The sequence below is a fragment of the Chrysochloris asiatica genome, unplaced genomic scaffold (assembly GCF_000296735.1).
Source record: "Chrysochloris asiatica unplaced genomic scaffold, ChrAsi1.0 scaffold00007, whole genome shotgun sequence".
Lineage (NCBI taxonomy): Eukaryota > Metazoa > Chordata > Mammalia > Afrosoricida > Chrysochloridae > Chrysochloris > Chrysochloris asiatica.
Genome location: NW_006408525.1, coordinates 27089326 through 27112806, shown reverse-complemented (window position 1 = coordinate 27112806; position 23481 = coordinate 27089326). Strand labels below are relative to the sequence as shown.

At 45.1% G+C, this 23481-nt stretch overlaps 2 protein-coding genes across 2 annotated transcripts; both read left to right on the top strand.

Moving 5' to 3' along the window:
- The first annotated feature begins 2601 nt into the window (after positions 1 to 2601).
- On the top strand, positions 2602 to 7841 carry LOC102810648 (keratin, type I cuticular Ha7-like). The gene is made up of 8 exons (XM_006833690.1): positions 2602 to 3030; positions 3854 to 3936; positions 5054 to 5210; positions 5521 to 5682; positions 5774 to 5899; positions 6076 to 6296; positions 7416 to 7522; positions 7732 to 7841. Exons 1-8 carry the CDS (start codon positions 2602 to 2604, stop codon positions 7839 to 7841), a joined length of 1395 nt encoding a protein of 464 aa, XP_006833753.1.
- An 8879-nt stretch (positions 7842 to 16720) lies between these two features.
- LOC102839376 (keratin, type I cuticular Ha1-like) lies at positions 16721 to 20352 on the top strand. The gene is made up of 7 exons (XM_006832625.1): positions 16721 to 17074; positions 17274 to 17356; positions 17700 to 17856; positions 18612 to 18773; positions 18871 to 18996; positions 19161 to 19381; positions 20229 to 20352. Exons 1-7 carry the CDS (start codon positions 16727 to 16729, stop codon positions 20350 to 20352), a joined length of 1221 nt encoding a protein of 406 aa, XP_006832688.1. The 5' UTR covers positions 16721 to 16726.
- Positions 20353 to 23481: the final 3129 nt, after the last annotated feature.

Genomic DNA, 23481 nt, shown 5'->3' with positions numbered 1-23481 from the left:
ACATTATCCTGAGTGAAATTTTTGTTGTTGCTAAGTGCCATCGAGTCAGTGCCATTGCCTATAGTGACCCTGTTATATAGGGTTTCTGAGGAGTGGCTAGTGAGCTTGAACCACAAACCTTGTGTTTAGTGCATTAACCCGCAGCACGACATTCACAAAAGGACAAACATCATATGAGACCAATGTTGTAAAGAGTTAAAAAAAAGATTTTCATGATTAACAAAACAATCTATGATGGTTATGGGAAGGGGAGAGGGAGGGAATTTATGGGCTAGAGGATAGATACATGTTAACCTGGGTGACAGGGCAGGCAATATATAACATGAGGGAGAGTGGCAGAGGAAAGATAAAGGTAGCTGGAGACGCAAGAAGGAATGGTAATAGTTAAAGTGGGTAGAGGCAAATGCTGCTAACTGTTGGTACATGGAGGGGATTGCAACCATATAGTGAAGCAAAGTGTATGGGTTGTTGAATGTAAAATTGAAGATCCAGTCTGCAAACCTTTACTCAATTCACAATAAAAAAGTTAAAAAAAGAAGAAGAAAAGAATGGCGTCAAAGTTGCGTCTTGGTTAGCATAGTCTTGAAGCTGACGGGCTGGTTTATTGAACCACTGACCATTGGCTGCTTGTTTTAGAACTCAAGTAGGCTATGAAGCTTGCAGATGCTCTGAGTATGTCTGAAGATTAAGGAAATTTAAATTTTGTCCTAGAGTCTCCCAAGTAATAGACAATTAAAGGAGGTGCATTTCAAAGAAACACAAGAACATTTCAAAAGAAGAGGATCAAAGTTCTCAAGGGCATATCTTCTGTAAACAAGGTGAGCAGGACTCAGTCCGGTGAGAGGGTCAGTGTTTAATCAGGGCAGCTGCCTGGAAAGGTGGGGGAGGCTCCTGAGAACAGACACCATAAAGTATTAATCACTGCTCTCCTTAATTAGCCCATAGACTCAAATACACAAGAACATCATTTCATTTCTTGGGAATCACAAATTATCCAGTTTCATTCATTAGTCCCTCTTCCCCTTCCAAAACTGTATATTTGATCTGTTTCACATTTGCACCGAGATAGTCTTAATTGCCCAAATCAATTTGGTAAGTGGTATTTTCATTTTAATTCAGTTCAAGATCCTTATGAAATTTGTCGTTTGTTTTCTTCTTTGGCCCACGACTTATTTAAAACTGTGTATGTTTCCAGACATCAAAATCAATCTTGAAATTAGGTTTTCCTTTTCATTGTTCTAGCTTTGTGCTTTTTTACATTCACAAAGAAACCTTCTATTTCTTTACTCTTGCTTTCTGCCAAGAGGAACCTGGTTATTGATTTTCCTCATATTTCAGGAACACTGGCTTCCAGGGGAAAATCCCTATCTTTGAATTGCTTTTACCAGAAGCCTATATGTGGAATGGAACTGGCATTCAAGGCTTCCCACATCTTGGACCCAACACAATTTTCCATTGCTGGCCTTGATGTCTTCATCATAAGGGACAACAAAACCACAGTATTTGCCATTTCCCAAATATGGCTGCTTCTTTTCTTTCATTTTGCTTATTTTGGCTCAGTGAGAGATATTCTTTCCCTCAACTTCCCATGGAAACCATCTTTCAAAACACATTTAAAATGGCCTCTTCTCCATGAAGTCATTTTCTTCTCAAAGTGCTCTCTTCTACCTTGAAATCATCACAACTCTCTCTTATACCCACTCTTATGTTTTCTTATTAAGTACCATTCAGTTGGTTCCAACTCATAGTGACTCTGTATAGGATTTCCAAGGAGTAGCTAGCTGGTAGGTTTGAACTGCCAGGCTGTGGTTAGCAGTCCAGTGCTTATCCGACAGTGTCACACCAGGACTATGGCCTTTATGACATCAAGGTCATTTGCCATCTTTTCCCTCTTATTAAAATATAGCTAATGCCTGAGAGTTCTGGTGTGGCACTGTAGGAAAAACATTGACCTGCTAACTGCAAGGTCAGTGGTTCAAACCCACCAACTGCTTCTTGGAAACCTAACACAGGGTCGCTATGAGTTAGAACTAACTAGACAGCACTTACCAACGATCCACTGCCCAGTAGGCTTACTACTCAGTGTTTCTACTCAGGGCATACCAGAAATATCTGTTGAAACTAACTGAATTATGAATTTTCTTTCTTCTAAAGTGTCCAATTGACGAATATTTTAGACTTTGCAATGATGGAAACATTTTAAGGGTAGGAAAAGACAAAAGTGAAACTTTGAGGAAATTTTCAGTCATTGGTTCTTGATTATTTCACACCCATAAGCTGGCAGAAGGGGGAAATTTTATAGCTGCGTAATGTGGCCAGTTTGAAGATCTCATTTTCTCTGTTTTCGAGGATCCTGCTATGGTGGGAAGCATCCTGTGAAGGTTGAAGCCTCTTTCATGAGCTAATTAACTCTTTATAGGAGACAAAATCACTGACTAATAGAGTGATTGTATAACAATCAACATAAATATTAATGAGGAAAATGCCAGTTTTCTTACACCAACACCCACTACAGGCCTATATAAGGTCTAGAGGAGAAGGCAGGTTTCAGCCTTAACGAAGTCCAATCCTGGGCAAACTGGAGTCTAGACTTCTAACTCCATGACTTCTAACTGCTACGGCTCCCGCCTCAGTGGGCGGGTTTCAAAGGCCAAGGCTGCCTCCCAGTGCCTCTCGGCCAACCTGGCTCATGCCAACCGAGTCCGTGTGGGGTCAACGCCCCTGGGCCGACCCAGCCTCTGTCTGCCGCCCAGCTGTAACGCTGCTTGCCTCTTGCCTGGGTCCTGCCACATTCCAGGCAACATTGGAAGCTGTGGGTCCTGTGGTGAAGGCACCCTGAACGGTCATGAGAAGGAGACGATGCAGTTCCTGAATGATCGCCTGGCCAACTATCTGCAGAAGGTGCGGCAGCTGGAGCAGGACAACGCGGAGCTGGAGACCAAGATCCGAGAGTTCAGCAAATGCCAGGAACCCTATGTGTGCCCAGACTACCAGTCCCATTTCCGGACCATTGAGGAGCTCCAGCAGAAGGTGAGCTTTGTGTATCTCTATCTCGGGGATGCATCAAATCAAACCTATTGCCTGATTTTGTAAATAAAGTTTTACTGGCACGCAGCCACTCTCATTCATTTACATATTGTCTATGGCTGCTTTTGCGCTACAATGGCAAAGTTGAATAGTTATAACAGAGACTGTATAGCCTGCAAGCCTAAACTACTTACCATGCAGCCCATTATAGAAAAAGTTTGCTAACTTTTATGGAAAATGTTCAGCACTTGAATTAGAAGTGGAAATAACACAGCTGCAATGTCTTTTTGATTGTGGGAGAGACTCTCTTGTGTGAGGGAGAATGAGAATGTGTATAAAGGGTGAGCTCTGGAATCTGATTCTCCAGCATTCTGAGTTCATGCGTGTGGTGATTGATGGTGGTGGTTATGTGCCGTGGAGTCGGTTCTGACTCATAGCAACCCTACGTAGGGTTTCCGAGGCTCTAAATCTTTACAGGAGCAGAAAGTCTCATCTTTCTCAGCTGGTAGTTTTCAACTGCTGACCTTGAGGTTAGCAGCCCGACTCATAACCTCTATGACAAAATTTCCAATCCCTAAATTGTATGTTAGTTAAAAAAACTGCTAGTTTCATGTAAGCAACCAAACTTCTTGTGCAGGATGTTGGGTCAGAGGAGTCCGAAGGGTGTGCATTTTCTCATATTCTCGATGTGCTGGGCATGGACCTCTTGTGCACATCAGCTGGTCCCTTTGATTACCAATTCCATGTTTTTTAAAAGCCTTAGGTGAAGACAGGCTAGAGGTGGTACCAAGAACAGTGAATCACTGAGCTAACTTTCTTTCCCCAGATCCTGTGCATCAAATCTGAGAACAACAGGCTGGTCGTGCAAATAGACAATGCCAAGCTGGCTGCAGACGACTTCAGAACCAAGTGAGCTGGGGTGTAACAGGCTTCTTCTCTTCAGTGATGTAACTGGCACCAGCAACTGATTATGGCCTCCCCCCGAAGGGTTGTGGCAGGAGAAACAGTACATTCAGTTCAAGATCTTGAAACAGGTCTTCTCCAATAGTTTAGCATTTATAGGTTCCAACATGCTTTAGAAGACATCATCCCATGGATTTTATTAGAAGAACAACCTTGAGAGGCAGGCAGGCAGGCAGGCAGGTGGGCAATGATGTCGTCCCCATTTTGTAGGTGAGAACATTGAGGCTCAGAGCACTTCAGCATATAGCTGAGAGATAGGACAGGAACTTGGGCCAGGTTTCCAACCTTGAGTCCATTTCATCCTAAATCTACCACTTTGATATGGATATGTTTCTGCATTTCAGCCCTACTAACATAGGAGCACGGGCAGAAATCATGCTCCACACTCTACCTCTATGGGGCCTGAGAGAAGGAAAGGGTATTACGCTGTTTTTTCTTTCTCCAGGGCGTGTGAAGCCCCAGTGTTCTAGATCTAAAGAAAGTCATGTTCTTCTGGCACTATGGTAGTTGGGCTTCTAACCTGAGAGAGACTCGAGGCTCGTTCTTAGTAATGGGGATAGAAGAGGAGGGCCTTCCATGATCACACTGTACCATACTTGTCTGGTTACTCTCCTGCCTCCTTTTCGGGCCATCAGTTCAAGAGGGCATGTACTGGCTGGCATGTTTAATGTGCTCTTCTCAATATCAGCTGCTCTGCCTGCTTCATCATGGTGATGGTGGGTGCATACCATCGAGTTGGTTTTGACTCATCGTGACCCTATATAGTATTTCTGTAAATCTTCATGGGAACAGAAAGTCACATCTTTCTCCCACAAAGTGGCTGGTAGATTGAAACTGCTGACCCCCAACTCATAATCCAGGGCTTCTTTGGTTCACCTTAGGGGCTTAGTATTGAGTGAGTGGGGGAAATCCTGTTGTTTTCTTGGCTATGAGCACACAACACAGGAAAAACCAACTTACAACTAGACTGTGAAAGGGCAGGCCAGTGGAATTACAGCTGTAAGTTGTGTGCTGGTACCCCTTCCTACCCTGCCTCAGAACCCTGTGTTCTGCTCCCCTCAAGGTATGAGACAGAGCACTCACTCTGCCAACTGGTGGAAGCTGATATCTGCGGCCTGCGCAGGGCCCTGGATGACTTCACCCTTGCCAAGTGTGACCTGGAGGCCCAGCTGGAGTCCCTGAAGGAAGAGCTCCTCTGTCTCAAGAAGAATCACGAGCAGGTGGGCCTTTGTGTCATATGCTGGGAGTTGCTGGGGTAAAGAAAGGAGGTTTCCTGCTGCTCGGGCTGGAAGTTCTGTGGGCCCTGTCTTGTGGAGAAGCCTCACAAGCCTTTAAGATAGGCTCTGGCTTTCAGTGAGGAGGTTGCTCTTCATCCACAGCATCTGAATGCTGCTGGGCTGGTGCAGACAGTGTGTCATCCTCAGGAGACTACAGGAAAGTCACTGGGGAGAACAAGGCGAGGGAGCCGAGGTTCTGGGTGGAAGGCTGTGGAGGCCCCATGAATGGGATATCCTTCTCCTATGCCCACAGGAAGTCCACACTTTGAGGTGTCAGCTGGGAGACAGGCTCCGGATTGAGCTGGACACTGAGCCCCCTGTGGACCTGAATAGGGTGCTGGGGGAGATGCGGTGCCAGTATGAGGCCATGGTGGAGACCAATCGCCAGGATGTGGAGCAGTGGTTCCAAGCTCAGGTGAGGACGGTGTGCAGAGCGGGGAGGGAGCAGCTTGTGCTGTGGGTCAGTGAATAACTAAGTGACTGTGGTCTATGTCCCTGTGCTTCAGTCTGAAGGCATCAGCCTGCAGGCCATGTCCTGCTCTGAGGAGCTACAGTGTTGCCAGTCAGAGATCCTGGAGCTGAGATGCTCGGTGAACGCCTTGGAGATTGAACTCCAGGCTCAGCACGGCCTGGTGGGTTTCCTTAGCCTTTATTGAAGACTCAACTGGGCTGCTTTCCATTTCTTTTACTGGCAGTGGACCTAGGGTCCTGGCAATGTCTTGGGAGGTCATGGCCTTAGTCACTGTAGGGGTGGAGGGTAAAGAATCAAAACTTTTCCAACCTACTTCCACTTCCTTTGGTATTACAGAAAAACTGCCTGCAGAACTCTCTGTGTGAATCTGAGGCCCGCTACAGCACTGAGCTGGCCCAGATGCAGGGTCTGATCAGGAATGTGGAGGAGCAGCTCGCTGAGATCCGGGCTGACCTGGAGCGGCAGAACCAGGAGTACCAGGTGCTGCTGGATGTCCGGGCCCGGCTGGAGGGTGAGATCACCACGTACCGAGACCTTCTGGAGAGCGAGGACTGCAAGTATGTGCCCTGTTGTCTGTGCTGAAGTCACGTGTAAAAGCAGAGCCCCCTTATTGGGAACAAGAGGACTCCTAAGAGGAGCCCTGGAGGTCAGTTGGGGGTGGCATTGCAGATACCGTCTTTAGGGACCAACTTGCTGTCCAGTAGACCTGGAGAGCTTGCAGCTGCCCAGACAAATAATGAGTGTGCAGTATCTTGGCTTATGTAGCCTGATTTGCTGACCACATTGTGCTCCCCACTGCTAACCACTCCCACAGGGGACTGAAATACTGAGAGGTCAGTGCATTTAGGTTTTGAAGCAACTCAACGAGACTTAACAGCCACAATTACAGTATAAGAATTTTTCCTACTTATTTAAAAATATTGCTCAGAGAAATTACACCCATTCTCTCATTTTAGTCCCTGAATTGTTGACGTTAGGTGCCAATGAGTCAGTTCTGACTCATATCGATCCTGCATAGGATTTCTGAGGAGTAGCTGGTGGGTTTGAACTGCTAACTCTCTAGTTAGGAGTCCAGTGCTTATCCTACAGCACCACCCCAGGACTCTAGTTCCTCAGCAGTCCAATGGTAAAGTACCCCACTTTAATAAATAAGGAACAAGACTGGGGCTTTGTTTAATCAGGGTTGGGGAACATTGTTCTGTCAAAATTTAAACATCATTCTCATGCCATACAACATTATCAACTTATAAATCAGCCTGCTATATTTGGTCATTTTATGAATTCACCCTTAATGTGATTGCTGGAACTGCAATTTCCTTGGCAGGGTCAGACCAAATGAGTTCTCGGTCTGTTGGCCAGACATTCCCTACCCCTGGTTTAAATTAATAAGGCAGCTGATATCTGGCCTACTCCGGTTCTTCCAGCCTTTTTACTTGTCTCTGTGCGACGTTCCTTAACATGGTCTTGCACCCGGGGAGCCTGAGTTCTGGTCTCAGTTTCATTGTGGAATCAGAGCGAGTCACTGTCCCTTTCTAGATTTTGGCCAAATGACAGGAACTCTGAAGACTTTAAATTCCCTTTTATCTGTAGAGTTTTAAAGTGTCTATATGCTTTAGTCTTTTATGCATTTCTCATGCCAATGGTCCAAATACCTGTTTTTTTTCCTCTCTCTGTAGGCTTCCCTGTAACCCATGTGCGACCCCAGCCTCCAATACCCCCTACCCAGCCCCTGCGGCCTGCACCCCATGTCCTCCCTGCCTCTCCAGGCCTCCTCGGGCCTCTCGTGGGTCTTGCCCATCAAATCGATGCTGAGGTGCAAGAAAATGGGCAAAGTGGCAGCATCTTTGTCTTTGTTCTCCAGGCCTTGTCCCCTATGGCCTGACTCACAGCTAGCCAGGTGAAGAGACTGAAGCAAGGTGACATCTGTCTCTGATGGGCATTCAAGTCCAGCAGTGCAGCCCTTGCTCCTGAATTTGTGCTTCTTCTCTTCAGGGTGTCCTGGGTCCTCTATTTTATCTCGTCTGTTGCCTCCTGGTCTCCTGGAGATGTGGCAGGCATCTCGTATCATTTTGCTAATAAACTTCACTTCTGCAGCAGAATGAGCCTGATGCTGGCTGGCGTCAGTTTCTCTATCCCACCTCCCTGGGTCAGGGGTTCCATGGAAGCAGGGGATGGGGTCCACTCACCAGAGTGATTCTGGGAGATGACAAAGCCAGCGAGGGCCAGGATTCAAAATGGGACTGTGGAAACATGGTATAGACGAGCCAGCTGGCTCTCAGTCCAAGCAAGATCCACAGAGCATTTAAGACAGACCCTATGCAAAACCCCCTTTTATCGGACTAAAGTCATCTGATCTTCGTGCAAAGTCAGAGGTTCTGCCAGACCTTCCTATCCTACTTAAATGAAGCCTTCATGATTGAACGCCCATTAAAAGCAAGATACTGTTCTGGGGCGTCACAGACAAGCTTGCGAAGAGGGCGTGGTTGCTATTATTCTCAGCAGATTACTGACTTATGACCTGAACTCCAGTCTCTTTGAACAAGATCCAAAGCCCATACACTGGAAGCTTTGAAGGGAAAAGAAATAAACATTAAAAGGGTTAGGGCGGCGGTTCTGGACATGTAGTCCTGGGACCAGTAGCATCACAACACCTGGGAACTTGCTAGAAACGCAAATTCTCGTGCCCCGCCCCAGACTTTCTAAACAAGAAACTCTGGGGCTGGGGTACAGCAGTCTGTTTTATGTGGTCTTCTAGGTGATTCTGATACAAGTTTAAGTTTGAGAACTACTGGGTCAGGGAATTTACTTGGAAAGTGCACCCCCGATTGGCGACACTCTATAGGAGGAGCTGGCTTGGCTCTCTAAGTACCTTTGGATGGACAATTTGCTTGCCTTCAACAGTGCTATTCCTCTGCATGCTGCAAAACTTCAAAAACATTGAATGTCAACAATTGCTAAACCTCTCTTTGTTACATTATCAGATTAGAGAGGTCCAAACATGTTGACCCGGTCAAGCTTGCCCGCAGGCTCCCTTGTCCTCCAGCAGCTTGGAATTTGCAGGTCATAAAGGAGCTCTGGTAGCGTAGTGGTTACGAATCGGGCTACGAACCTTAAGGTCAGCAGTTCGAAACTACCAGCTGCTCCGTGGAAGAAAGAGGAGGCTTTCTGCTTCTGTAAAGATTTACAGCTTCTGAAGCCCTGTATAGGGTCGCTATGGGTCGGAACCGACTCGACGGCACATAACAACAAGACAAATCACAAATCAATAAGTAAACCAGAAGTTTCACATTTCAGCAGCCATGGTTGAGAGCCAGCAACTCTCTACAACTCAGGGCCACAGCTGATCAAACATGGGCCAACATTGGAGAGCATTCAAGCTGGGATGTTGAGATGAGGACTCATGCATCTGATGGGACTGGATGAGATGGCCTTTGAGGGTCTTCCAATTCCCAAGCCCTATGCCTTCTTGTCTTCTAGGCCCCTTGCTTTTTGGTCAATGAAGCGATAAGTGTTAAAGCGAAGCCGGCAAACCTGCTCTAGGACGTAGTTTTTATCTCCTCTTTGCTCAGTGAACTCTCTGAATTGGAATAGCTTGCTGAGAAATTTAAAAATACAGTTGATGGTTGTCTAATCCTGTCCCTCCTGGTGTAGGGCTGTGGCTGCAGAGTGACCACAGTCCCAAGCACACCAGGCTTCAGAGCCTGGCTTCTCTGCCTACAGCCCCTCTCAAATCCAGAATGCTACCTTTTGGCCAGTGTCCAAGTAGACAGGTCTGGTTGGCTTGGGAGGCCTCAGGACTTCCATTGTAGGATGCTCTAGAAGGGTCAGGAGCTGTCACCCCCTTCTGTGGCCACTGGACCTTTTGTTCCCAAGTGGTGGAGGAGATATTTGGGCACAGGTGACACATCCCTGAGGCACTTACCCAAGAGTGGGTCCCACTAAGAAAGAGCAATCTTGATTAACCTTAATTTAGTCCTGGCCCAACCACCCTCACCTCCTCCTTTGTACTTAAATAGCTCCTTTCATCGAACAAGTTCAAAGCTGTCTAACCAAACAATCCCACTTATTCCTGCACCATGACAGAGCAGGCAAGCATTGTTCTTCCATTTAAGGGAGAGGAAGAGAACGTGAATCATTCTGGTGATATATGAAATGAGTCAGTGGGGCCCCGGGGTAATTGACCTGTATTTGTTAAGTTCACATCCAATGTCTTGACTGTCATTTAAAATGAAAATATTAGCTTTGATGAAACATTGTGTATATAAGTGGTTTGGGCTTCTGAGAAGAAAGGATGGGCAGAGGGATCACTGTGCTTGGAGAGGTGTGAAGAGCTTCCCTAGAAACCAAACAGCCCATCATTACCACCATTACCACCACCATCATCATCACCACACAGATTCAGCGTCATCGTGATCAAAAGTTTACATTCATTGAACTCTTACCATGAACCAGTTACTTTAATCAGTTACTGTTTAAAGCTATGTTGTTGTTGTTGTTGTTAAGTACTGCCCAGTTGGTTCTGACTCATAGCGACCCTGTATAGGGTTTCTGAGGAGCAACTAGTGGGTTTGATCCACCTTGGATTCAAACTGACCTTGTGGTTCAGTGCTTATCATACAGTGCCATAATGTATATATACATAAAGGTATTTAATCCTTACAGCAATTCTATGAAGTCAATGTTATTGTCATCTCCACTTTATAGATATGAAACCAAGGTTCAGAGGTGCCCAAAGTCACACAGCTACTAGGTAGAGAAGCTAGAATTCAAATCAGGCAGTCTGCCTCTGACAACTGTGCTGTTAACCACTGTCTTTTTCAGAGGTCAGATCTCAGATTTTGATAGCAGAAAAACAGAGCCATAATTAGCTATATTGTTTTGATTCCTTTTCCTTGGAGGAAACGAGAGCTTTTATGCTAGAGGACGATTTCTTGCTGGTGCAAATGGTTAATGTACTTGACTGCTAATGGTAAGGCTGGAGGTTCCAGCCCACTCAGAGGCTTCTTGAAAGAAAGGCCCAGTGATCTACTTTTAAGAAGTCAGCTCTTGGACGCTGTATGTAGCCCAGCTCTACTCTGACACATGCGGGGTCGCCATGGATCAGAATTCACTGGATAGTAACTTTTTTTTTGCTAGAGGAAACTTTCTGGATCAAAGGGCAGTGCAAAGAATGAAAGGTCTACAGTATCAGAAGGCATCTTGAAACTTGAAGATCTGGGCCATTGTAATGCTGACATTGCCAAAGAAGGTTAACTTAGTATGTTGTTGTTGTTGTTAAGTGCCGTTGAGTCAGTTCTGACCCATAGCGACCCTGTACAGGGTTTCCGAGGGTGTGAATCTTTACGGGAGTAGAAAGCCTCATCTTTCTCCCGCGGAGCAGCTGGTAGTTTCGAACCGCTGACCTTAAGGTTCACAGCCCGATTCGTAACCACTACGCTACCAGATGTTGTTGTTAAATGCGGTCGAGTAGGTTCTGACTCATAGCAACACTGTATAGGGTTTCTCAGACTTTTAAAAATCTGTGTGGGAACAGAAAGCCAAGGAACATCTGGTGGGTTTGAACTGCCGGCGTTGTGGCGAGCAGTCCAGTGCTTATCCTACAGAGCCACACCAGAACATTCAAACCTTGTGTGAGGGGATTTCAAAAGGTTTATGGGAAAATGGAATGAAACAATGGACAATCTCCACAAACTTTTTGAAGTCCTCTATATATTGAAGAAGAAGTGGAGAAGAGAAGCAGAATTACTTATATATATTCACTATTTCACCATTTACAAAACGCTGACATAAAATTTGAACCCCAAACAACCTACAAAGATAGGCAAAGCAGACAATATAAGGTCTGTTTTGTAGTGGGAGACGTTCATCATCGGGCAGCCTCCAGCTGGGGAGTGGCAGTGTTAGGCATTGTCTTTTCATCCCTGAGTCATTTTAGATGCTTTATCATGCTGGACAGTGAAAGGCTTTGCTTGGAGGTATATCTGGGTAAGACGTGTCATTCAGACACACTCTCTAATGCCGGAGGGAGATGGCTGAGATGGATTGTATAGTGAAAAGGTGCTCCAGGGCCTGAGGATCTCTGAAGGATAATTTTGTGGTGCTTTCTCCCATTGTTCATGTTCTCCCCACCCAGACACAATAGTTCAGGCCTTTGACCATTTCCTGGGCTTTGGGTGACTTCCTCTTAATGCTGGTTATTGTATCCAAGTCTCCCTGCTCCCTTCCCCTCCTTCTTCCCTGGTTCTCAGACACCCTATACCAGAGGTCTCAGTTATTCACATTGGCCTCCCAGGCTCTCCATCCAGATGCTTCCATCTCTCAGTAGCTCTCTCTGATCTCAAGGATGGCATAACTGCATCTGCTTCTCAGCAGGCCCATGCGCCATTTTCATTTCTCTCTTCTAACCTCCTTCTCTTTTCCATTTCCTCTTTCATTTGCTGCTTGGCTTGGCTCTGCCCTATACCACATCCCTGGAATGGTTTCTCAATTGCACCTGCTGACAGTCTCTTTCACTTGATTTGGAAATGATCTTAATGCCCTGGAATTCTCTGGGAATGCTACGAGGCTAAGGTGTAAGTCACCATGGCCCCCCCTCTTGTCTCTAAAGCAACAAGTATCAAAAAACAAATGACCAGGTTTGGTTGAAAAAGATTTTTAAAAAGATTCGTTTTCTAATGAGGCTAATTCTTTGAATCCTACTTATTACTTGAGACTGGAGGAAAAATGAATCTCCTTTGGGATACAGGTAAATAATTCCCTGTTATGTAATTTCTTCATCAAATGGTTGAGAATCAATAACTAGATTGAAATCACCTTGGAATGTGGACAGGACTAGGTGAGGGAGGGAGGGGAAGACATTTGGGGGCGTTAAATGGCGTCTGACTATATTACATTATGTTAGAGTTAGGTGTGGACCTGTCTGTTTGGCAGGATTGAGGGCTTCTGTAGGGCAGGGGAACATCAACTCCTCACTGTCCACTCCTCCCACCCTCCCTACATCTGAAACTGTGCCAGGCACATTATAGATGCTCCACAAATGACTCTGACACTTAATGTTGTATGTACGGTGTTCTAATCACATGAAATACAAACATATTCCCAAACATCCAACTTACACCCTTTAAATAGCTCACGTCTTTGTTGTTATGTGCTGTGGAGTTGGTTCCAACTCATAGCAACCCTGTACAGGGTTTCTGAGGCTGTAAATCTTTATGGGAGTAGAAACTCTCATCTTTCTCCTGTGGAACCGTTGGTAGTTTCGAACTGCTGACCTTGTGGTTCGTAGCCCGATTTGTAACCACTATGCTACCACAGCTCCTTATCATCTGGTTATCTCTCATATATTTTTGTTGGCCTGAATAGATACATCTCTACTAGAACTATGACACTTCTGTTTTAATTTAGCACTGTGACTGTCAAGCTGCTCAATAAATATATTTTTGAATTAAATAAAATTAGAGAAACGAGGTGGGTTTAGTAGTCCATTGCTAATTTCTCTCTGAATGAATAAAATGGGCAAATATCCTAATTAGGAAATAAATAGAATCCATGAAGTTCACTCCTGACCTGTGTGAGGTCAGGGAGTCCCATTTTCCTCACTAATTCAAGAAGCAATGTAACTTAAGCCTATTGATATTTTGACAACACTCTAAGAAAGAAGCAAGATTTATAAGCAGTCTGTCTACTCACCTGCCAGCCTGATGATTGTATCCATCCAGAATTCGTGTGCCATTTCACCTTCTGCAGGGCAGCCTTCAGGGAAAGGACTCAGCCGCAATAACTAGCAGGTGATAGAGGTAACCCGTTCTTGTCTGCATCCCACTTCTGTGTGACTGCCAATTGGTCATAACCTGAAGTCAGTGCAGGTCTGACTATCGCTGTTTTCTATGTCTCCTGTCCACATTCCTGATTCATTCAGAAAGATGTTGTCTTGCTTCTTTTTGACTTTGCTCTGCCTGAGTGTAGAGAACACTACAGGTCTCAGCACCAAACAAATCTCTGACTGGATCATGGAGCTGACGCTCTGATCTGAACACCTTGGAACGATGCCATTTCTTCTTTCAGAGATCCCAGAGGCTGTGGTCTCTGTGTTTGTAGATCTTCCATGAGTCATCTCCCTTTACGTTTGGAAGGATACTCAGCAAGTGGATAACTCTTCTGTCCATCAGCTTAGGTTATCTTGGCTACTTCTCAGTTTTGTAATCTCTAGGTTCAGTCATTTCAAGATGGGCACGCTTTGCTGGATTAACAGGGCTCCACATGGTTGTGGGGGTTCCTTCAGGTTTTCTTTTGCCTCTCCATGTTCTTATCTCTTTCTGTCTCCAACTCTTTCCATTTCTCTGTTCTTCTGGTGTTGTGCACAGATTTTGTCTTTGCTTATGTGATGAGCCAATTTCAGAATCTCTTCATCCTTAGAACTTCAGCATTCTCTTTTGACCAAGGTCTCCATGAGGCTACACTAGCCAATCAGACGATAAGACCAAAGAGCTTGGAGAATGCTGCTGGCATTTAGTGTATGCTCAGGGTAAAACTTCTCAGGGTGAAGAGAAAGAAAAGCTGAGAAACCAACTCCTTGTTGCAAAGCCAATGCTTTAGAGCAGGCTGACAGGATTGGGGAGCAGAGCCGTGCTGTTCTCCACCATTGCTTCATCCGTCCTGCGGAAAGTCTCAGTGATGCCTGCTATAGGACCCACCTCTTTCTTCCCTTTAATTGTCTTAGAGAAAAACAAAGAAATTTTGATTTTATTACAAGTCTAGGGCTTCTTTATTGTGCTATGGGACCTCTCATCTGAATGGCATTATAATAAGTGGAGCTAATGACCTTGGAGTGTGTGTAGATGAAGGACCTTTTATCTGAGACTCTAGCAGAGCTCCACATCAATACTATCATGAAAGGTTGATGGGAAGAAGGACTCCAATAAGTTGTCAATAAAACTTCAGCCTTGGCTGGCAGCCCAAGCCTCAGAGGAAGTTGGGGTGCCACAGCTTAGATACAAGTGGTACCTGGTAGTACCTATAATTATGCAACTTTTTTTTTTAAGGTGTTATTTATGTATTTATTTTCATTGTATATACTTGTACCTGTTGATTTCTCCCCCCCATGTTTTATTGTGAATCATATGATATTTTACATGGGAGAACTTTAGTTTTACATTCATTCCACCGTACATCGTTTCATTGCCATGGTTCCAATCCCCTCTATGCATCATCAACCTACCAAAGGGTATACCCTATAAACCCACCCCCATTCTTCAGCACACAGTCCCTCTCCCTCTCTGGATCCAAAGTACTCAACTGCATCATCACTCCACATCATCGTCTCTGCCTCCATCTTGGGCCTCGCTGCTTCTCTGGGTAGGGTCCTGCTCTTGGCTCCTCTCCGTTGATGGTCCTAGGGACCTCTGCTCCTAGACTGGAGAGTTAATCACTCCCTTCCTTGCTACAAAACGTCTACCTTTACATTTCCAACCCTCACAATCAGTCCTGATAACAATCATTCACTATTGTATCACAAGTGACCCTTCTGCATTTCATTTCATCAGCTCCGCCTAGACAGATGGGATAGTACTCACTGGAGATTCTGCCTTCCTCCATGCCCCCTAGTTCTAGGTTCTCTCTTGAAAGCTTGTAAGCCAGTCACTTCTTAATTATGCAACTTTTATATATTCAAAACTTTGGCCTCCCCTTCCTCAGACATCTTAGTGCTGTCCTTTACCTTGCAAATCAACCCAAATGACTCCAGCTTGCTTTGAAAAATCTTCTGCTTAGACTGTGACTCAGCATCTTCTTTCCTGGTGCCCATATCTTTGGATTCAATCATACAGATCACAGAGCTACCTTAAACCAGGGTGCATGTAACCAAGTAGGACTGGGGGATGGGAAGCCCAGGACAGAATATGGTGCATCTTCCTGGTATATCAATTTAATTTAGAGAACTGGAAAAAACATTAGAAAGTCTAATAGGAAGCTTTATAACATGATTAAAAAATATTAAAGTCAACAAAGACTATATTATGTAATATGAGGCAAAATCACATGAAGTTTTAAAATCATCTTCAAGGGATTTCATGCTTACGAAGACCCCTTTGAACTATATCTCCTAACTTTCCCAACATACCCACTAACCCTGTCTTGATTCTATGGAAACCTCAGTGGAAAAGCTCAACATTTCACATCTGCACCCAGATAATTTCCCTAGATAGTTTAAATGCATTTATATGTACCTCTTGGCTTGCATTTTCAGCCTCCTTTCAAAACTACCCCTTCCTCCAGAACAATCCCTGTTCTCAAGCTAATTACCAAGCTTTAAAATCACCCCCAACCCCAATTCTTTTAGATGACATATAGGAGGCATTCCACAAACCCTAAAAACACAACTTGCTTTCCATATGTCTCAGTCATGGTCCAAATCAACCCTTACTATCCATTAAAAGGGTCCTAAGGTTTGTAGTGCTACATTACTTAAGTATTCTTTTCTTAGAGCAGAGGGAGGGAGAGTCCATTGCTAATATTGATGGCAACTTCTTCCTTCAATCAGTCCCAGTCTCATCTTAGAAATGCCAAGTGGGCCAGGAGATAAGTCTGACTATGGACCTGCAAAACCACGGGGCACAAAATAATGTCATTGGATGGACAAACACCCAATTAATGAGGACAGATACTTGGGCCGGACTGTGTGGTCTCTTTGATGATCTACCACAAAACTCTGATTTCATGGGTGTACTGCAGGAAGAGGAGTCCTGACTTAGCAAGAAGCCTAAGTAAAGAATTTTATGGGACAAGGGACTCTTCTGAGGAAGGTAAATAACAGACTGAAGGCAAGGGCATTTGTAAACCAATGAAGAAATAAAAAGAAAAAAGATATTACACGCCGTGTCCACACCCTTGGTGGAGGGGGTATAAAGGCTTCCCAGAAGAAGAAGGGCCATATGCTCTGTGACTTGGAGAAACCTGCTTTCAGCCAGGCACCTTGCTCCCTTCCAGCATCATGCCATACACTTGCTGCCTGCCCAACCTGAGCTGCCGCACCAGCTGCTCCACCCGGCCCTGTGTGCCCCCCAGCTGCCATGGCTGCACCCTGCCTGGAGCCTGCAATATCCCTGCCTCTGTGGGCAGTTGTGGCTGGCTCTGTGAGGGCTCCTTCAATGGCAATGAGAAGGAGACCATGCAGTTCCTGAATGACCGCCTGGCCAGCTACCTGGAGAAGGTGCGCCAGCTGGAGCGGGAGAATGCAGAGCTGGAGGGCCGCATCCATGAGTATTGCCAAGAGCAGGTGCCCTATGTGTGCCCGGACTACCAGTCCTACTTCCGGACCATCGAGCAGCTCCAGCAGAAGGTGAGGAGCCTTGCTGTAATCTCCAGCCAAGGGAAGGTTGCTATGCTTCCCAATCCCAATCAGTGGTTGAGAGTTGTTTCTTACCTGTATGCTTATCATGATTGCTGGTTACCTTTTCTACTTTCAAAATGGCACTTTAAAGAAGTTGATGTTTTCATATTTATTTTCGATCCTCACGAAACAACCTCTCATTCCCCAGATCTTGTGCACCAAATCTGAGAATGCCAGACTTGTGGTGCAGATTGACAATGCCAAGTTGGCCACGGATGACTTCAGAACCAAGTGAGTTGCTCAGAATTAGCACTGATGGCTGCTCCTTTGTGTTTCATCTCTAGAGAAAAGGATTTCTGTAGTTTTGATGCAGAACAACAACCCACCAGTTGTGAAGAATTCTGCAAAGGATCTGGAGGAACCAAGCAAAGGAATCCCCAAAGTAGATGAGAATTCAAATGAATCCACTAATTTTTAGATCAATGTTGGGTTTCTTGACTGGACCTCCAAGACTCTATCTCCTGGGTCTATTCATTGAAGAAAATGAAAAGACAAGTTCAATAGGGTTATCAAAGATTCTTCCTTTGGGCTTTGAAGGTCTGCCAGTGACCTCTCTGACCCTGTCCTTGTACAGGTACGAGACAGAGCTGTCCATGCGGCAGTTGGTGGAGGCCGACATCAATAGCCTACGCAGGATCCTGGATGAGCTGACCCTGTGCAAGTCTGACCTGGAGGCCCAGGTGGAGTCTCTGAAGGAGGAGCTATTGTGTCTCAAGAGGAACCATGAGGAGGTGAGCTCCGAAGCCCAATTCAGTCTCAGGCTTTAGTGATTTGGAGTGGAACAACCTGGAGTACCAGGCTGATTTTATCTTTCTCAGTTTCTTTTAAAAACATGAAAACATCTGATAAAAAAGATTTCAAAAAAAAATATTTCAGAGGGATGACACCTATCCATAACCCTGGATAAAATGTATCTTTCACTCAAAACAGGTGCATTTTTGAGTTCCCCAGAGCTTTTCCATCACTGGATTGTAAGATGAACTCCAGTGTTGCTTATCAGTGCTGTACAAGGTTATTTCCCTTCTCCAAATGCCACAGCACCAAGCTTGATGAATCTGAGTTTCCATCCTTTCAAGGTCTTGGTGAAAACTTACCTGGGCTCCATCTTTCTCTTGAGATGGGCTAGGGCATGATTTTACATCTTACTTGATGGCAAGAACTGTTTGACACACAATATGAAATTGCACAGCCAATTCTTTGAGTTCTGAGATCATGCATAGTCAGTCGGCATCTGGGAAAATTGGGTATGAGTTAATCCTTTAATGGTACTTGGGTAAATGCTTGGGAATTCTCTCTGAATTGGAGAGCAGTGGCATGGTCATGGTGAGAAGGGATCTGTGCTCCATGGAATGCAGACATCCTAACCTCAAGATGTCACAACTTAAGTTTTTTTCCCAAGGAAATAGACTGACAGGGTTTGAACAATGACACAATTTCTCATGCTCTGTCCACCCTTTATTGAAGGATATATTTTCTGCATCCACAGGAAGTCAACATCCTGCGTTGCCAGATTGGGGATCGCCTCAATGTGGAGGTGGACGCTGCCCCCACTGTGGACCTGAACCGTGTCCTGAATGACACCAGGTGTCAGTATGAGGCTCTGGTGGAGACCAACCGCAGGGATGTGGAGGAATGGTTTACCACACAGGTGAACATTTAAGCATGTGACCACTCAGGACTTGAGATACCTCCTGGGTCTATAAGGCAGGGTCTGACTCTTGTCTTCTTCCCTTTGAATGTTCCAGACCGAGGAGCTGAACAAGCAGGTGGTTTCCAGCTCAGAGCAGCTACAGACCTGCCAGGCAGAGATCATCGAGCTGAGACGCACTGTCAATGCCCTGGAGATCGAGCTGCAGGCCCAGCACAACCTGGTAGGTTCTCTTGAGGTGCTGACAGAGTTCAGGATCTTGGAGTAATTGTAAGGACTGGAAATCGTGAGGAGGAGGAAGGGTTTTTGAGTTTTTGGCAAGAGTTGAATTAATAGTCTGGAAGAAAGGAACTTTATATGGTGATCTGTTATCTCTTTCCACAACAGAGAGACTCCCTGGAAAACACACTGACAGAGACGGAGGCGCGCTACAGCTCCCAGCTGTCCCAGGTGCAGTGCATGATCACCAACGTCGAAGACCAGCTCGCTGAGATCCGGAGTGACTTGGAGCGGCAGAACCAGGAGTACCAGGTGCTGCTGGATGTCCGGGCGCGGCTAGAGTGTGAGATCAACACATACCGGGGCCTGCTGGAGAGTGAGGACTGCAAGTGAGTACTCAGTTGGGGATGTCTGATGGAGCTGTGTATGCATGCGCGTGCTGCTTAGGTGAGCTCCATGTAAAGATTCCATTCCAAACCTTGCACTGGAAATCATGACTTTGTGTGAGACATGCTCAACCGGAACTCAGAATGCAATATGGCCATCATTACGAACATAAAACTGTTTGATGTTAAGATTTGTTTGACATACAGGCTGAAATTGTACAGTCAGTTCTTTGCATTTTAATATGACATTGAGCTGCAATCTGCTATTGCTAACATTTTGCAATATTGTGCTATGCAGAGAGCTTGTTTCCATACATTACCTTGTTGTTGTTGTTGTTGAGTGCCATCGAGTCGGTTCCGACTCATAGCGACCCTGTATAGTGTTTCCGATGATCTGCTGGTGAGCTTAAACCTCCAACCTTGACGTTCAAGTCAAACTTGCAGTCCAGCCCATTAACCCACAGTGCCACACCAGAACTCCACACCTTTACCTTATTTGGCCTCAAAATAGCCATCAGACAGGCGGGATCAGTATTCTTCACATTCTACAGGTGAAGAAACGGGGGCTTGGAGAACTTAAGTGACTTGCCCCAAATCATCAGCTTGGGGACCAAAAGTGAGATTTTCAGCGTTCCCATCGAGTACTTTTGGCTCGATGGAGACTCTGATGTGATAGAGAGGCTGGTAGTCTGGCAATGAACTTTGCAGTAGGTAATGAGCAGACAGTGAGCTTGTGGTTTTTGTTACAGACCGGGCCAAGTCCTGACAGGCATTCCACTCTTGGGGTCTCTCTGGTATATAATTATGAGGCTTCCTTCACTCATCCTTACACATCATTCTTTGTCTCCAGGCTGCCCTGCAACCCCTGTGCCACGACCAATGCATGCGGAAAGCCTGGACCCTGCGTTTCCAATCCCTGTGCCCCCTGCTCTCCACATCCTCGCTGTGGGCCCTGTAATTCCTTTGTGCGCTAGAGGCCAGGGACTGTCAGAGGAGCAAGGAGGTGGGGCCCAGGGCACCAGAGCTCTGGCCTGGCCCTGGCTCATTCCACAAACACAATTTGCATGGTTGGAGCTAAAGCCTTCAGCCATTTCCATTTTCTCCAGACCATCTCTGCCCACCTTTTCCTTCACTGGGGTCTCTTTCTTCCTTTGAAATGTCAGTGGCCCTCCCTTGTAACCTCTTAATAAAACTTGACTTCCCTGGCAAAGCAGATGCCTGTCTCATTGGTATTCATTTGTTTCAATGTGCTCATCAGTTGAACACTCTATAAAAAGCCACTTGAAAGTCAGGCCACATAATGGTCTGACTCTCAATGCAAGAGCTGTTCCGTGCCTAGAGGGCAGATGGTGGATCTGGCAGCCTGGTCCTATGGGTGAAGCAACCCAGCCCCTGATTACTTCCATCAGAAAGTGGAACTCATGGCCAAGAACCCCAGCAGGCAAGCCAACACACAAGAGGGCAGGGGACTGGAGTGCCATGGTCCCTATTGCCCCTTGGTCATGCCTGGCTCTTTCTCACACTCCCCTCTCCTGATCTGGACATCTCCCAGCCCTGCTTGTCTCCAAAGCTGAACTGAGGAGGTCCGAACTGGGAGTAGGCAAGAGTTCCCAGAAGACACATGCATTTTCAGCAGGAAGTTTTAGGTTCAACTGTATTATTCTGGCTTATTAAGGATCCAGGCAGCCTTAGGGGCAATCAGCAAAGGGACCCGTTGGGTTGCCCTGATGTGCCTAGGATGCCTTCCTTTCCTCCTGTATGGGAGGAAACATGGTCTTTCTGGGTTTCCAGGCACTTTCTTTCCTTCTCTAGCTCAGGGAGACCCAATCAACTCTTTGGCAGATACTTTGACCTTTCTCCTTTAAATTCAACTAATATCTGTTGAATACCTACTCTATAGACACTGAATGGTGTGGTGGGGGTGAGGGGTGGAGGAGACACATAAAGAAAGACACTTCCAGATTGCAGGTTATTTATGACACATTATAGGGGATGCAACTAGTCTCCAAACAGTGCTAATATATGACAGAGTCCCAATGACAATGTGAAGAGTAAGGTTGGTGCTAGAAGCACATTTTTGGACACTGAGAGGAGCAAACACTGGGGATTGAAGGCATCTGGGTTTGACAAGAAAGAACACCTTTAGCTTATGTGAAGATCCACTGGTGTGATAAACAATGATTTGCTAAAATCTCAAAGAGTCACTTTGAGATGATAGGATCAGAGACCCCCTCAGGTCTCTGCCCATCACAATGGGCTACCTGAAGCAGATATTAAGACTCTATTTTAGTGAAACACATAATTGTATACTGAAATAATCAAATGAATTAAGATGATATATATGTGTGTGTGCGTGTACATTTTTTGATAAAGCAGCTATTCTTTCTACCATAATTTCTTCATTGATCCTCATTTTTAAAACTCAAGTTCCAAATGGATTCAGATTCATGCATCTTACTGCTTTGCTGGTGAGAAGACTTGGACCTGGAACATGTTTTCTGCTGTGATTTGCCACTATGTCTGCTTTCCTCCAAATCCAAAGTCAAGCTCAGTTCAGAGACCTTCTCTAATGTTGCTTGTTCCTTTATTTCACATCCTGTGTATACGTATTATTTTACAATGACCTGGAAGTAATTACCTCTAGTGGCGGGCAGAAGAATGGCCTCACAAAGATAGATGCCCATGTTCATGTTTCTGGAACCTGTGACTATGTTACTTTAAAGGCAAAGGGGAATTAAGACTGCAGTTGGAACTAAGGTGGCTAATCAGATGACCAGGGAGCCCTGGTTGCATAATAGGTAAACATACAGCTGCTAACTAAAAGTCTTCTGGGTTGAACCCAACCAGCAGTTTTGAGGGAGAGAGATGTGGTGATCTGCTTCAGTAAAAAATACAGACATGAAAACCCTGTCAGTTGGAGCTGACTTGAGGGCATTTAACAACAACAACATAAAGTATACAGAGTGATTTCAAAGCTCAGAACAGAACCAACACATCCAGTTCAACAACATTCTTCAAAGCCATCCCCTACATACAGATTCCAAGTAAGTTTTAGCAAGTCTCTTTAGAAATTGCCTTTAGAGTTGACCATGGAGTGTTTTCAAGTTTAAAATTATGTAACCTGGCTATCCACGGTAATTACAGATTCTCTTTGAATAACTCCCCAGATCAAGCCAGTACTTAAAGCCCAACGATTTGCTACCAACAAACTGCATATTTAAAGTCACAGACAGTGTCAAAACAGAAAGCTTTCAACCTGCTTTTAGCTCTTGCATATCTACCTGTGTCTTCACCATTCTTCTGCCAGCCTCCCTCTTCTTGTACTTTGTCTTCCCTCTTTCTTGTATATTGTTCTCCCTGACACCCAAGTCAGCATGTGTCTACCCTCTAGCCAGTGAATTACTCTCCTTTCCCTTCCACCCCTGGTAGCCATCAAAGAATGTTTCTTTTAGTATGAAAACCTTGTATTTGTACAATAGTGATCTCATACAATATTTCCCCTTTTGTGATTCACTTATTTCACTCAGCATAATGTCCTCTCAACTTGGGAGCTTTAAACCTACCAATGACCAGACTGCATTCCAGGTCAATTAAACCAGACTGAGGACAGACTTAGACCTCAACATTTGTTTTGTTTTGTTTTAATTCAGGAGATTCCAAAGCACAACCATGCTTGGGAATTACTGTTCTGGTGATTATGACAGAGCACCTGGAAACAATTAAAATCACATGAATGTGTTTAAAGGAAGCTAGAACACATTCATTTACAAAATTAAGATGTGACTACAGAGAATTGGATTTTTTATTAAAAACAAACAAACATGTTGGAACTTACAGATGCAAAGATGGGTTCTCTGCCCAAATTTCCCTTTATTTCAGTGAAGACACAGGTAGGTATGCAAGAGCTAAAGGACATAGAGGTAAATAGTGATATATACACAACCTGGGAACAAAAGAGTTCTGTGTGTGGATACAAGGACAGAGATACAGGCTGAATGGGTGTGGGAGGAAGAATAGGATATATATATATATATATATTGTTGCTTGGTTCCATTGAGTTGGTATCGACTCATATCAACCCTATATACAACAAAATGAAACAC

Bases quoted from the DNA above. Each gene is read 5' to 3' on its own strand.
- LOC102839376 (XM_006832625.1), top strand. From the start codon at position 16,727: ATGCCATACACTTGCTGCCTGCCCAACCTGAGCTGCCGCACCAGCTGC. The intron at 18,774-18,870 runs GTGAACATTTAA...TGAATGTTCCAG, and splicing joins AGGAATGGTTTACCACACAG to ACCGAGGAGCTGAACAAGCA. The intron at 18,997-19,160 runs GTAGGTTCTCTT...TTTCCACAACAG, and splicing joins TGCAGGCCCAGCACAACCTG to AGAGACTCCCTGGAAAACAC.
- LOC102810648 (XM_006833690.1), top strand. From the start codon at position 2,602: ATGACTTCTAACTGCTACGGCTCCCGCCTCAGTGGGCGGGTTTCAAAG. The intron at 3,031-3,853 runs GTGAGCTTTGTG...TTCTTTCCCCAG, and splicing joins TTGAGGAGCTCCAGCAGAAG to ATCCTGTGCATCAAATCTGA. The intron at 6,297-7,415 runs GTATGTGCCCTG...CTCTCTCTGTAG, and splicing joins CTGGAGAGCGAGGACTGCAA to GCTTCCCTGTAACCCATGTG.